This window comes from Balaenoptera acutorostrata, chromosome 8, assembly GCF_949987535.1.
Source record: "Balaenoptera acutorostrata chromosome 8, mBalAcu1.1, whole genome shotgun sequence".
Lineage (NCBI taxonomy): Eukaryota > Metazoa > Chordata > Mammalia > Artiodactyla > Balaenopteridae > Balaenoptera > Balaenoptera acutorostrata.
Genome location: NC_080071.1, coordinates 88,175,793 through 88,191,252, shown reverse-complemented (window position 1 = coordinate 88,191,252; position 15,460 = coordinate 88,175,793). Strand labels below are relative to the sequence as shown.

The 15,460-nt window shown below is 49.9% G+C and overlaps 1 protein-coding gene across 1 annotated transcript in view; it reads right to left on the bottom strand.

Annotated features, from left to right (window-relative positions):
- The window catches only part of SAG (S-antigen visual arrestin), a 40,404-nt gene that overhangs the window by 12,626 nt on the left and 12,318 nt on the right, over window positions 1-15,460 (bottom strand). The window contains exons 4-10 of the mRNA XM_057551164.1: window positions 13,997-14,057; window positions 10,840-10,884; window positions 8,535-8,728; window positions 6,574-6,633; window positions 3,705-3,781; window positions 2,616-2,751; window positions 1,642-1,726 (exon numbers count right to left, since the gene is read on the bottom strand). Coding sequence (XP_057407147.1) covers window positions 1,642-1,726; window positions 2,616-2,751; window positions 3,705-3,781; window positions 6,574-6,633; window positions 8,535-8,728; window positions 10,840-10,884; window positions 13,997-14,057 — 658 coding nt within the window. The remainder of the gene's footprint in view (window positions 1-1,641; window positions 1,727-2,615; window positions 2,752-3,704; window positions 3,782-6,573; window positions 6,634-8,534; window positions 8,729-10,839; window positions 10,885-13,996; window positions 14,058-15,460) is intronic.

Below are 15,460 nucleotides of genomic sequence, written 5' to 3'. Positions count from 1 at the left end.
CCGTGGGTATCCTTCCAAGGCACACAATCTCCCAGTGTCCCAAAACTCACCATGTGCTCTCTTTCCCCAAATACACTCCCTTCCAACCTTCTCTATCTTATTTAATGAGCATCTCCTTCGGGTGTCCAAGCTAGAAGCCACCTGGAGGCAGCACAGGGTTGATTTGTGGGTGTAGCATGGTGGATAGGAAGGTGGGCTCTGGGGCCAGACCACTTGGGTTCATATCCCAGCTTAGCTGTCTGCTGTGGGGTAATTACTGAGCTCCTCTAAGCCTCAATTTCCCCATCAGCAAAATGAGAATGATAATTGCATCTAACTTATATGGTTGTTGTGATGATTAAAAAGATGATTTTTAATCTCCATTAAAATCAAATTTGAGAATCAGAAAAACAGTTTGTGTGAAGCACTCAGCACAGTGCTCGGCCTATAGAAAGTTCTTAACGTCTTGCTTCAGAAATTCAACAGCTTCTTTCAAAAATTAGCGGCTTCGATGTTAGGATTCATAAAACTTTGAGAAATAATTAAAATCTAAGTATCAAACGATACTTTCTCAATCCTGCTGCTTTGTGGAATACTGTATTGACACTACATACAACATGCTAAACAAATAACACCAGGTCCTACAAAGACTTAAAGGCATAGGAACTAAACCAACATAAAAACAAAGCCATAAAGTAAGCATGTATATTAGCATCAAGAAAAATCTAGAATTTTTTAGTATGTACGCATCAAATTCCTGAGCCTTCTCTATGATGGATAAGAGGGAAAGAGGAATAACGTGGTATATGGCACTTAGGGTGACCAACCATCCTGGTCTGCCTGGGACTGGCCCCATTTTAGCACTGAAAGTCCTGCGTCCTTGGTCCTGGTTGACCCAGGATGGTTGGTCACCCTAACACACTGTGAGTCTAACTCTGTCTCAGTCATCGAGCGCCTGAGGGAGAAGTGAACAGAGAGGTCTCCCTCCCAGGTCATTTTATCGTGTCTTTTTTACGTCACCCATATAAGACCAAGATCTAGGAGTATCCCGTGCACTTCGACGCCCTTTGAGCTGAGGAAGTGTGTAGGACCAGCAAGCAAACGGGAGGCGCATCTCCTGAGTATTCAGGAGGCTTGGCCATCACATCATGGTGACTCAACAATAGCAGTGACAGCAGGGATTACCACTTACAAAGCATGTCCAATGTGATCAATCAGTACCTCACGCAACCTGGGAAGGTAGACCGGGAACCCGGCCGTGGCTGCCCGCTAAATTCCACGAGGACGTGCACAGCTCGAGCCCACAGGGGAGCCCAGGGTTCCCAGGCCAGGGCTCCCCACTACACTGTGCAGAAAGAAAACTCCTCCCCCACTTCCCCCGAGACCTGGCACAGGGGCCCCTCAAGGAAGGCGTGACAAGGAAGGACAGGAAGATGCCCTGTCGGGGATGCTGTCCCAGGGTAGAAGACAACCCTAAGATGGGCACGAGGCTGCAGGAGAGGACACCTTCCTCCTCTAAGGTCCTGCCGTGTGACGACAGAGACAAATGGGCAGTTCCAAGGCCCCGGGGGGCCTTACTGACCAGAAGAGAGACCCTTGGGAAATATGACTAGATGGGAACCGGGAAGACTCTGCCGTCCAGGTTCGAGCAGAAGGTCCTACCTAGCGCTTTAATCTTCTTCACCGTCTTCTCTGTATTATTGGTCACGGTCACAGTCACAGGAATGGGTTCCCCATGGTAATAGATCTGAAGAAGTCAGCAGATAAGTCAGAAAAGGGGAAGAGAGTGTGGCCATATTTTGTTAAATTCATCTCAGTCCTTTAACTGGAATAAAAGTGGCTGAATGCCCACACTTTCAAGGAAGACAAGGTGATGGCATCATGTTTCCTGTGGAGAAGGGTCTGGAGCAGGTTCTACCCCATCTGTGGGAGGCTGAGGCGGATGATGGGGGCTCTGGCCCCAACGCCCGAGTCCTGAGAGTCACACAGGTTTAGCCCCGGGGGTCTTGAGTGGAATCATGAGGTTATTGGGGGCAGAATAAGTGAAATGAGGGAAAATCAGCGGGGGAGCCCAGAGGCAGAGCTTGCCCAGCAGTGACCCTGTGTGATCTAGCCCAGGTGCTCATTTCCTTGCATGCATGTGCGTGCGTGCACACACACACACACACAGAGTCTACTAGCCAATGTGTGTGCACGACTCTTGTCGACCAGAGGGACCAGAGACAGCCTTGGCCAGTGTTTCTTCATCTTTTTCGGCCGTGATTTTCACACAGGACATGCTCACCCCCTCACCGTTACTGCCAAACTTAAGTTTGCAGGGAAGTAAACAATTTGTTAACACCACACCCATTGATGACACACTAGTAAAGAGGCCCCTGGGGGCAGACAGGGGGCAAAGACAGCCTGGGCTGGGGGTATGGGAAACCCCCCACCTCCAAGTTGTCGGGACCCACAGTGAGTGGAATGCAAGCCAGTTTGGCCCTATCCTAAGGGTCACGTTTACTGGCTCCAAATTATGAAAAAAGCCAGTCGTCCCCAAATGTTGGTGCTTTAACCATCGCTGCCCCCAAGACTGCCTGCAGCACACCCCCAGCAGAGGGCCTGGCAGGCTGTCCCCAGGCTGGCTCCACAGTCACCTCTTTGCTGAGGGAGACGGCGAGGTGCAGGGGCTTGTCGGACATGAAGAACTGCCAGGAGGCCTCCGCTTGGGGCTGGGGACCCATCTTTTGCGGCGCATGCTGTACCTTCCGGATCAGCAATCGCACGGAGCTCCTGTGGATGAAAAGTCACCGATGGTTCCCCGGACCAGAGCCTGGGCCTCCTCAGGACGGCCTACCAGGTCCCCCTCCCCCTCCCCAGGCTGGGATCCCTCAGGGATGCTGCCGATGGATGCAGGTTGGACCAGTAGAGGGATCAGGTCTGGGGGGCGGGGCCTGGTGGGTGGTGTGGACCAGTCAGCTCTCCAAGGGTCCCTCTCACCCTCTGTAAGGACCCCGGCTTGGCCTCCTCTTGGGTGAAGCTGACGTGGGGATGTGTGCCTATGTGACAGGCTTCAAAACTCTCTACCGATGTGATGCCCTGTTATTGCTGTTTGGTGTAAGTGTGCATAGGTGTGAATGTTGAGCATGTAGAGAAAGTGTTGAGGGCACAACTGGAAACCTTGTTCAGGAACAAGAAAAATGAGCACCAGAGCCTGGGAGTACAGGAGGAATGGGAGTCACTGCTTAACGGGCAGAGAGTTTCTGTTTGGGGTGATGACAGCATTTGGGGTATAGATACCTTGGGGTATGGATAGCAGATAGTGGTGTAACTGATTACACAACGTAATGAAATGTACTTAATGCCACTGAATTGTACACTTGACAATGGTTAAAATGGTAAACTTCATGTTATGTATATTTTACTGCAACAAAGAAATTACAAAAGAAGAAGAAATCTAAAGAAAGAGGGGATCTGGAGGCTTTTAAGGGCTTACATGAGCCCTTGAGGTTGCCAGCTCCCCAGTCACTTTCTTTTGGTTTTTTCCCCCCAAATGGTCAGCCATTGTCCCTCCACCCCAAGTGGAGATGGTTCATCCTGACGGTCCTGACCTGGGGATGCTCCATTACCCCGCCACAATGGCCCTGTGGGAAGATTCTGCCACTCGGACATAAAGTGAGGGGCGGTCTCTTACCCCCAGCCCTTCCCCCCAGACCCCTCACATATTCCCACAGCTACGCTCTTACTTCTTGGGAATTTTGTCCTCTTCTGTATCTGTGCTCTGTGTGGCAAAGGCTTTGACCTCGAAGTCGACCCCACAGCACTGCAGGGGCAAGAGAACAGACAAGGCTGCGGTCAGCACCTCCCTTCCGGGAGCCAGGATGGGGGTCACAGCTCCCGCAGGGGATGTTACGTGGCAACTTCTTTTTCTGTCTTGGCCATATCCTTTTCAGAGTTGTACCATTATGACTAGCTTTGGAAGTGTGCTCGTGATGAAATAATGGCATTAGCTCGAGGAGAGCGCCACGGGCTCCAAGGCCCCAGTGAAGGTCCCCCAGCCTGCAGGATGAGCCCCGCCAATAGCTGCAATAGCTCAGGCATCCTGGCTGGTCCTAGCCTCTCACCACCTCGCACGGCGGCCAGCCCACCCCCCATTTAGTTGTCCTTCTCAGAAGTGACCCTGTGTGCACGTTACTGATGGTCCACTGCCTACAGCAGGGGGCAGGAGCAGTGCTCACAGGGCTGGCAGGGGTCCACGGACGCCTGTGCTGGGGCTCGAACGCCCTACGCCAGCGGGCAGCTGTTGTGCAGCTGCAGCCAGGCGTGGCCGGGCTGCCACGGGGACCCGGTGCTGGCAGCTCTCCCAACTTTTGAAAAGAAGCTGGAAATGGAATTTGGAATGAAGGCTCCTGATTTTTAAATTAACTAGATTAAAAAATGTTGCATGGGTGGAACAAATGCATCTGCGGGCCCCTTCAGCCCCCAGCCCCAGAGTGAATCCCCCATGACCTCGCTCCTCTGTTGTGTTAACACGGGGTGGGCGGGGCAGGGGTGAGGGCACAGAGGCAGGGATGGGCCCTCCACCAGCTGCCCACAGAGTGACAGTAGCACATAAGCCACAGTCTTACTGGTTCTGCAAAACTGTGGAATCGCAACAACTCTAAAACCTGGGTTGAAAATAAATACACATCGTTACCCTCCAGCACCTGGAGTTCTTAGCCATGCCTCCTCTCTGCTCACCCCGCCTCCACTCCCACCTCCCGCTGCTCCCTGCACAAGCCAAGCCCTTCCACCTGTCTGCCCTGGGCACGTGCTGTTCCTTCCTTCTGAAACGCTTGACGCCTCTCTCTCCTTTTATATTGACCAACTCCCATGTGTTCTCCTAGCCCAGCTCACAGGCCTCCTCAGCTGTGAGGCCCCCAGGGCCCCTGCTGCACTGATGTCTCCTCCCCAGGGACAGAGGAAAGGGTGGCCCTCTGGCTGGTACAGTGTCCCCCACTCTGATCGAGTGGCCTCCTCCACCTTGCCACCCACACCCGTTTTCCTGGCCCGGTGGCTTTCAAAGGTTTCAGGCCACCGCCCATGGTAAGAGGGAAAGTTCACTGCGAGGCCCGGTAAACAGACGCTCGCGCGTGAAGCAATGCTCGTGAACTAGCACTTATCTGTGCTGTGTGTGATGTGCTCTGAGCTCCCATGCTGTTCCACTTCACGCCATTCCATTTTCTTTCTTCAATGCCATCTCGGATCCACCGCACCGATTTCACAAACCACTAATGGGGTAGGACCCCCAAGCTGAAAATCATGGCCCTGGACCCTCGGTAATCCAGGTACGGATCTGCCACTCTCCGCCCTCATTTGCTGTCTTTTTATTTTCCAGCTCCCTCCCTTGTGACTCCCTCAGGCCTGTAGTCCCTGGGTCCCAGCACCTTTCCCTCTCTCCTCGTGTCCGCACTGCCCTCCCTCCTTGCCTAGAGTCCCCAGTCCACCAGGGTCATAGCTCTCTTGCACACACGGCCCCTTTGCTTCTCGCCTTTCAGAGCTCAATCCCACTCTCAGCTCAGTGGCCAGAGGGATCCTCTACAAACCCAAGTCAGAACCTTCTGTGTGTGTGGGGGGGAGGGATAAATCGGGAGATTGGGACTGACATATACACACTACTGTATATAAAATAGATAACTAATAAGGACCTACTGTACAGCACAGGGAACTCTACTCAGTATGGATATATGTATATGGATAACTGATTCACTTTGCAGTACAGCAGAAACTAACACATTGTAAATCAGCGATACTCCAATAAAAATTAAGAAGAAAAAAAAAAAAAGAACCTACCGTGCAAAGCCCGCCAGTGGCTCTCATCTCACTCAGAGAAAGTCCCAGTCCCCGCAACGGTGTACGAGACCCTTCATGACCTGGCCGCACCTCCCCACACCCCTCAGCCCTGCCCCCACCATTCACCCCAGCTCCTCCTGCTGCACAAGCAGCTTGCTGGCTGCCCCCAGAACCCGTTATGCATGGTGCGCCCCCCCCCCACCCCGCCTGGATGGCTCTCCCGAGGGTGGAGTGGCTCCTCCTTTGCCCTGTCAGAGAGGCCTTCCTTAAGCTCCCCGGACAAGCACCACCAGGTCCTCCCTTAGCTCTCCCGAGCCTCTTGTTCTCCATGGATGGGTCGCATAGGGACTTGCTATCTGGTTTTCGTCTGTTTCTCTCCCCAGGTGAGACCCACGAGGGGAGAGACCTACTATTTTGCTCGCAGGGCTGCTCATGGTTAGGAATTGCTGAAGACAAGTGATACGCTCATTATACTGTCTCTCTACTTTTGCATATGTCTGCAATTTCCCACAGTAAAAGCCCGTGTGCCACAACTACTGAGCCCACGTGCCACAACTACTGAGCCTGCATGCCACAGCTACTGAAGCCTGTGCGCCTAGATCCCGTGCTCCACAACAAGAGAAGCCACCATAATGAGAAGCCCGCACACTCCAACGAAGAGTAGCCCTGCTCGTCACAACTAGAGAAAGCCTGCACGCAGCAACGAAGACCCAACGCAGCCAAAAAAAAAAAAAAGTCTTTTGAAGGAATGAATGAATCCCTGGCATTTCTTCTGGAACCAACCTTGTCCACATCTTGTGGAGCTGGCTGCAGCATCACCGAACAGGGCAAGTAGTCAGGAAACTGTGGAAAGAAACAACAGATCATTTCTTTCAGAGAATGTTATTCCACGTGTATTCTACCTTCATCGTAGAAAAATTGAAAAATGAAGATGCGGAGCAAGAAAAAGGAAAACGTATCCACGTGTGTTCCCAACACCTGGAGTGGCGTGAACACAACCCCCCAAGTGTCCCATGTCACCCTCACACACAAACACGTATGTGCCTGTGTAGTTTTACAGAAATGAGACAAGTGATGCACGCGTCCTGCCATCTAGTTTGCTCCCATCACTGACGCTAACCCTGCTCAGGAGAAGCGTGACCATTTTCCACGCTGGGAGATGTAGTTCTGCGCCACCATTGTTAAGGCTCCGGTAACACCACTTTTTATTTTTTTTGGCCATGCCGCATGGCTTGCCGGGATCTTAGTTCCCCAACCAGGGATTGAACCTGGGCCCTCGGCAGTGAGAGCGCAGAGTCCTAAACACTGGACCACCAGGGAATTCCTCCGTGACACCACATTTAATTCGGCCAGTTTCCTTTGTTGGCTGCCCTCCACCAAGTGGCCTTTACTTTGTTGCCATTGTCACCAGGGCTGCATAAACACCCTTCAGCCACCTTAGCACAGTTTTAGGCCATTCACTCCATAGGCTACACCATTAGAAAGGGAATGGTCAGGTCGAAATCACGTGTTTAAGGTTTTGATACATGTTGACATGTTATCTCCAAAAGGTTCTGTCACTTCAAACTCCCAGTGCCACTGCATGGGAGCACCCAGGACCACAAAACTTTAAGCAATTTTTTTTAAAGCTGTTATAAAATATACCTAACATAGGGACTTCCCTGGTGGTCCAGTGGTTAAGACTCTATGCTCCCAATGCAGGGGGCACAGGTTCCATCCCTGGTCAGGGAACTAAGATCCCGCATCCCACATGTTGCACAGCATGACCAAAAAAATATATATATATATATATCTCCCTAACATAAAACTTACTATTTTAAGTGTACAGTTCAGTGGCATTGAGCACATTCACATTGTCCTGCAATGATCCCCACCACCCATTTCCAGAACTTTTTCATCATCCCAAACTGAAGCTCTATACCCATTAAACATTAATCCCCCAATTCCATCCTCCCCCATTCCCTGGAGACCACCAGTCTACTTTCTGTCTCTACGAATTTAACTCCTCTGGGTCCCTCATATAAGTGAAATCGCAGAGTATTTGTCCTTATGTGGCTGGCTTATTTCACTTAGCATAATGTTTTTAAGGTTCATTCATGTTGTAGCTTGTGTCAGAATTTCCTGCCTTTTTAAGCCTGAACCATATAACTTCGGAGGAATATATAATCTTAAGACCCATAAACATGCTAGTGAAGAGGGTGACAGCGGCTACCCGGACAGTGACTCAGGCCCAAGTCTTCAGAGGCAGGAACGCTGGCCCTGTGGTAGCCAGTTTCCATCAGGGGAGACTCAGGCCACGAGGGGGGTGAAGGGATTTCACTACAGTGACCCACCAAGCTGTGGTCAAGGCTACAGAGGACGACTCATTTCACTAAGATCTCCTGTCTGGCAGGGAACTCTTTCCTGCTTAGAAACTCCTCGAGGCAACCGAGGGGCACTTCTTTCTTTTTATAGCTGAGCAAGTGAAGGCATAAAATGCACGTATAATTAGGTGGTCGGATGCAGGGAAATATTTAAACCGTAGGTTGAAACGGTGCCTTCAAAGGCCGGGAGGCTGTTTTCAAGGACTTAAAAAAAGACAATCACAGCCCGTGCAATCTAGAATTTCCTCCAAGGGTGCAATTTGCAGGCCCGCAAATGTGAAGTCATTACTCTGGCCCCTTGCCTTCGCTGCTGGTCCCATCATAAGGTGCTGTGGGTGAAGGAAGCGGTGCAAGGAAGTGGAGGGTCGAGTCGTCACCCACCGTGAGCAGGAAGGGGTACGTGTGGTCCCCTAGCTTCTTGATCAGGCTCTCCTGTAGCTTCGTGAGGGTTCCCGAGGCCCCCACAGGAGGGAACAGCTGGACCTGGGAGAAGTACAGGTCCCTGCGGAACTTCAGGCCGATCACATCGATGTCTTCCCGGCCGTACCGGAAGGCGCAGGTCAGAGAGACGTACACTGGAAGGGAGACAAGAGGCGGTAGGCTTGCCCCGTTGGCGGGCTTGGCGCCCTTGCCTGGGCTGACACTGCCTACCGGTCTCAACATCCCACCTCCAGCATCTTAGTCAGGACCTGAGAGCCTTACTGCCCAGCTGGCCCCTCCCCGTGGCTTGCGTGAATTACTCGAAAGGGCCGTGTCTGAGTGCTGGGAGGCTCCTCCCACGAGCCATGTTATTTAGCCTCCTGACTCTACTGTTTCCCTCATCCTCCCACCCTCTCCTCTTGATGTACCAGCTCAGTGACCTCAGGAGGCTTTTAAACCGTGTGAGGTCGCTTGGGTTCTGAGGGCGGAAGGTCTGGATGGAGTTGAGAGCGAAGGTAAGAAGCAGAGGAAGGGCTTCCCTGGTGGCACAGTGGTTAACAATCTTCCTGCCAATGCAGGGGACACGGGTTCGAGCCCTGGTCCGGGAATATCCCACATACCGCGGAGCAACTAAGCCCGCGAGCCACAACTACTGAAGCCCGTGCGCCTAGAGCCTGTGCCCTGAAACAAGAGAAGCCACCGTAATGAGAAAAGCCCACGCACTGCAACAAAGAGCAGCCCCTGCTCGTCGCAACTAGAGAGAAAGCGCGCGCGCAGCAACGAGGACCCAACACAGCCCAAAATAAATAAATTAATTAAAAAAAAAGAAAAGCAGAGGGAAACCGTGCTAGGGAACAAAACAGACGAGTGCCTGAGCTGGACGGGGCCTCGAGGGAACTGAGCAGGGGCTCAGGGACCAGGTGGAGAGGTGAGACCAGCTCTGAGAGGAAACCTGCTTTTCACACTGCTCAGAAACTTAATTGAGCTTTTTCTCTAAATCAATCAGTGCTTCTGAAAATTCACTGTGGTTAAACAGATATAAATTGTGCCCCCAGTGGACCAAAAGAATTACATGAAACTACACATGTTTTGAGGATGGACTGTTTACAACTGTCGTTAATGTGGTAAATAAAACCACACAAAGTGGCCCCTCCAAGTCCTTGGTAGCCGTTGGTTGAGGATTTTGTCTGTGTCTGCCTCAAGAGTAATTGCCCCTCGGCGCTAAGCTCAGAAGAGCCACTGATCCCTTGCTTATCCCTCATTCAACGTTTGTAAGAGGAAGGTGCCCAGAGATGACCCGGTTTTACGCCTCCCTCTCCAGGCAGCGCGTTCCTGGCCAAGGGCATGGGCTTTGGGCGCTGGAACTGGGCTCCGCCTGGTGTAAGAGAGAAGCAGGGCACCCAGGAGGAAGCTGGAGACAGCAGAGGGGGGCGATTTTCAGCCTGTTTCTGCCACGTCCCCTGGATGCTGTGGGCCCTACATCTGACATACTCCATGGCCACATCCAGGGTTAGGAACAATTCCTTGTTGGTTGCTGGTAGCTACCGCTCTAAAAGGTATATTTAGAATGGAACTGAGTCAGTGACATTATCATAAGGATAGCTTGGTTCTAATTTAGTTTACACGACTGGTTTTTGTTTGTTTGTTTTTGACACGTCACATGGCACGGCTTATGGGATTTTAGTTCCCCGATGACGAGGGGTCAAACCCAGGGCCCCCGGCAGTGAGAGTGCCGAGTCCTAACCATTCGACCGCCAGGGAACTCCCTACACAACTGTTATTGGTACCAAATTGCTTGCCACACGTCGCAACTGCCAGATATCTTTGAGGGGGCTGTGCTGCCGTGGTCCAGAACACCAGGCTCAGCATAAAAACTCTGCCTTCCCGCAGCCTCAATTCCCCGCTTTTCGGATAAACCCAGAAAGGAGCCCTCTTGAGTCTGCCCTGCCATAGAACGACATGACACGGGGCAAGCATGCAGTCCGTGGAGCCGGCAGACCGGGGCTCCGGGCTCTGCCTGCCATTCCTTATCCTGCCACCTCGGACAAGTGGCTTCCCCGAGTCTTCACCTCCATCTGGAAGATGCGGACACTGAGCTCTGGTGGGAACAGGGCCCGTGTCCCGAGGATCGTACGAGGGAATGTGGGTGAAAGGGCCTGGCAGAGAGAATGGGTGTGCAAGAGCTTCCCCGCCCCTCCTTGCACACACACGCCCCCTTCCCGCAGCCAGACCACCGCTCCCCGGAGGACAAGGAGCTCTGCCTCACCTCTCTTTCCCTTCACAAGCTCAGGATCCACCAGCACGACACCATCTAAACCAAAAGAGAGAGGAGAGTGAGGGCGGAGGACGTGAAAGAGACTGGAAGCTTCTTGAAGTGTGTGTGTATACATATATATATATCACATGTAATCCATGTTCATTACAGGAAAACTAGAAAGGGAAGCTAAGCAAAGAGAAAACAAAGTCACCTCCACTTGAGATACCCAGAGATACCCATTGTCAAGATATCGGTACATGGGACTTCCCTGGTAGCGCAGTGGTTAGGAGTCCGCCTGTCAATGCAGGGGACGTGGGTTTGATCCCCGGTCCGGGAAGATCCCACATGCCGCAGAGCAACTAAGCCCGCGTGCCACAACTACTGAGCCCACATGCCGCAACTACTGAAGCCCGTGTGCCTAGAGCCCATGCTCCACAACAAGAGAAGCCATCGCGATGAGAAGCCCGCGCACCACAACGAAGAGTAGCCCCCCGCTTGCTGCAACTAGAGAAAGCCCGCGCGCAGCAACGAAGACCCAACGCAGCCAAAATAAATTAATTAATTAAATAAAATAAAAAAAAATTAAAAAAAAAAGATATCGGTACAGAACGATTTTCCAGATGTATATAAATTTATATGAATTTTTTTTACTAAAAAAATGAGCTCCTACTATACATATTGTTAACTGCTTTCCTCATTCAGCTATATATTGCAAACACATATTCATACTATTCATACATACACACACACATATAATATGTACTAATCTTTTTTTTAAATTTCATTGATTGAGTTTTGGCTGCGTTGGGTCTTCATTGCTGTGCGCAGGCTTTCTCTAGTTGCAGCGAGCGGGAGCTATACTTCGTTGTGGTGCGTGGGCTTCTTATTGCTGTGGCTTCTCTTGTTGCGGAGCACGGGCTCTAGGCGCGTGGGCTGCAGGAGTTGCAGCACGTGGGCTCAGTAGTTGTGGCTCGCGGGCTCTAGAGCACAGGCTCAGTATTTGTGGCACATGGGCTTAGTTGCTCCGTGGCATGTGAGATCTTCCCGAACTAGGGATCGAACCTGTGTCCCCTGCATTGGCAGGTGGATTCTTAACCACTACGCCGCCAGTGAAGTCCCATGTACTAATCATTTTAATGGCCACACATTTGCTCCATTGAACAGGTGTACCATAAATTATTTAATCAACCCCCTCTTGTTAGGGCATTTAGGATGTTTCTGATTTTCCCCATTATAATTAATATTGCAATGAACATCCTTATAGATAAATCTCTATCCACGGTAGAATTGAATTTGGCTTTCGATAACATACTGCCAAACGACCTTCTAGAAAGTGTTTTGCTGAAGGACATTCTCATCCTAGTGCCTAAAAATGCCAGTCTTTCACACTCTTTTTTTAAAAAAAGAACAATTTGAGTTGAAGTAATTATAGATTCACGGGAATTTACAAAGATAGTACAGAGAGGTCCCCAGGTATCCTTTATCCAGTTTCTTCCAATGGTTACATCTTAGATAATTACAGTACAATCTCAAAACCAGGAGGTGGACATGGGTACAATGTGTGTATGGTTCTAAGTCATATTATCACATGGAGATTTGTGTAACCACCACCGCAATCTGGATACAGAACTGTTCCCTCACCATAAAGATCTCCCTCTTGGGCTATCCCTTTGTAGTCACACCCAGCTGCCTCTCCCCACCATCCTTAGCCCTCAGCAACCACTATTCAGTTTTCCTTTTCTAGAACGTCATCATCTCTAAGATGTTATATAAATGGAGCCATACAGTGTATGGCCTCTTGAGATTAGCTTTTTCCACTCGTCACAGTGTCCTTGAGACCCACGAGCTGTTGCATGGATTGGTAGTTCAATCTTCTTCACTGCTGAGCAGCGTCCCAAGGCATGGATGCGCCGCCCCAGATTGTTTAATCTTACTCACCTGCTGAGAGACATTTAGGTTCTTTCCAGTTTGGAGCGATTACAAACAAAGCTGCTGTGAACAATCATGTACAAGTTTTGTGTGGACCTAAGTTTTCATTTCTCTGGGATAAATGTCCAGAAATGCAACTGCTGGGTCATATGAGAAGTGTATGTTTAGCTTTTAAAGAAACTGCCAAACTGTTTTCCGGAGTGGCTGTTCCATTTTACATTCCCATTCCCACCAGCAACGTACGAGTGAGGCAGTTTCTCTACATCCTTGCCCGCATTTGGTATGGTCACTATTTTTAATTTTAGCCATTCTGACAGGCATATGATGCTATCTCATTGTGGTTTTAATTTGCATTTCCCTAACGACTGATGTTGTTGAACATTTTTCTTTTCTTTTTTTTTTTTTTTAGAAATGAAATCAGGTCTTTTTTTTTTTCTTTGGCTGTGCTGGGTCTTCGTTGCTGCACGCGGGCTTTCTCTAGTCGCGGTGAGCGGGGGCTACTCTTCATTGCAGTGTGCGGGCTTCTCATTGCGGTGGCTTCCCTTGCTATGGAGCACGGGCTCTAGGCGTGCAGGCTTCAGTAGTTGTGGTTCACGGGCCTTAGACCGCAGGCTCAGTAGTTGTGGCGCACGGGCTTAGTTGCTCCGCAGCATGTGGGATCTTCCCGGACCAGGGCTTGAACCCGTGTCCCCTGCATTGGCAGGCGGATTCTTAACTACTGCGCCACCAGGGAAGTCCTGAACATTTTTCTTTTCCTTTTTTTTTTTTTTTTGTTGTTGAACATTCTTCTATGTGCTCATTTGCCACCCATATATTTTCTTTAATGAAATGCCTTTTCATGTTGTTTGTCTATTTTCTAATTGGATTTTTTTTTAAACTGGTGAGTTTTGAATGTTCTTTATCTAGAAATTAGTCCTTTGTCTCATTTTAAATTGTCTCCAATCAGCCAGTGGCACCTTGATGATGTTTTAATTTGCATTTCTTTGATTAGATTATTAACGAAGCCAATTTAAAAAACACAAAACCAGTGGTTGTCTGATGACTTAAAGGAAAACCAGCATTAAAATCTCACCCCAGGAGACTTCCACGGCGGTCCAGTGGTTAAGACCCTGCACATCCACTGCAGGGGGCATGGGTTCGATCCCTGGTTGGGGAACTAAGATCCCGCATGCCGCGCGGCACGACCAATAAATTAATTAATTAATTAAAAAAAAAACTCACCCCAAACTCAACTTACCCACAGGCTCTACTTGGTCAACATGGTCTATATAGTCTCTCTTCCCCAAGTAGATGGTCACCTGTGGGAAGAACAGGTATGGATTCTAAATGGCCAAAGAACACTAAGGTATTCATGTTAAAAATCAGTAGCAACCAATAAAAAATAAATAAAAGTTAGCAACAGCCGAAACATTTTGACCAGTCCTGAGAAGAGGAGAGGCCTGACTCTGCAGCTTGCCCACCACCTCCTCTCTCCCTGCTTGGCTGTCGGCGGACATAGTGGATTGCAGGCAAGCTGTGATCTTTCCTCAACCTCATAAAGTGCTCCACGGAATTCTTCCCACCCCTTGGACGGTTCCCTGTTCTCCCCACCTTTTCCCATCAAGCCCAGGTCTGATATCAACCAGGTAAATTTGTTGAATTCATTGATGATACTTTAGTGGAAAGTTATGCCTATGCATATGAGGCCCCTGTCAGCTATTTGCATGTTAAGCCTTTTATCTCTAGCTGTGAATGAAAGGTTTCTCCTCCTTGTTAGAAGAATTTCTGATTAAGAGGCAGATGTTCTGGAGTCCCTGAAATCCTCTCAGGTGAGCATCTATACAGATAACCCTGAACGCATGCCCTGAAGAAGGGGGGAAGGGGTCCCAGATGGGAAGAGATGACCATGTCTCAGTCCTTGTCCTGTCTGTTTCAATGCCCCTGGCAGCAAAGGTCTCTTTCCCAACCCCCTTTGCGGGAGAGCATGGGTTGGGTTCACCACCGCTCACCACTTTAACCCACAGCACTGCGACTGCCGTGATGGTAAGAATTCTCTTATTCATCTTTCAGCCATCACAGTATCTAGTATAGTATCCGGTACATACAGGAATTAAATCAACATTTGCTAAGTACACCGATGAGTGAGTACACGGACCCTGGCTAGCCTCCTTCTTCCCTAAGCCTCTGAAACTCATATTTTTATTTCCAAGAATGCTCAAAATAATTTTTGTTGGCATTGTATCATCTCCTGTATCTACCCCCTCATAGTGGTATCCTGGAGTGGATCTCTGTGGCTTCCAGGTTATTTGTGTTATCGATGTTGAAGCACCTGAAGGACAGCACTGCCAGGTGATCGGGTTGGGGGCGGGGAGTTAGATGGTGAAAGGATGCTTTCTGGGCAAAAAAATTCAGTGTGTACAAAGCCCAGAGCCAAGAGAATGCTTCTGGAACTGCCAATGGTTTCGTCTGTGGGTGAATGGCCTCCAAATGGGCATGCAAGCTGATGCCAGAAAGGGTCTTATAGGACCAGACCCTAAAGAATCTAGGAGGACGTGGAAGCCTTTGAAGCAGGATGAAAGGCTTGCAATTAAACGGCATGTAGTGCTTGTCATGTACCAGGCGCCAAGTTAAGTACACCGACTACATTATTTCATTTAATCCTCACAACTACTCTTTGAGCTAGGGATTAAGCCCATTTTATAGAGGAGAACACTGAGACTTT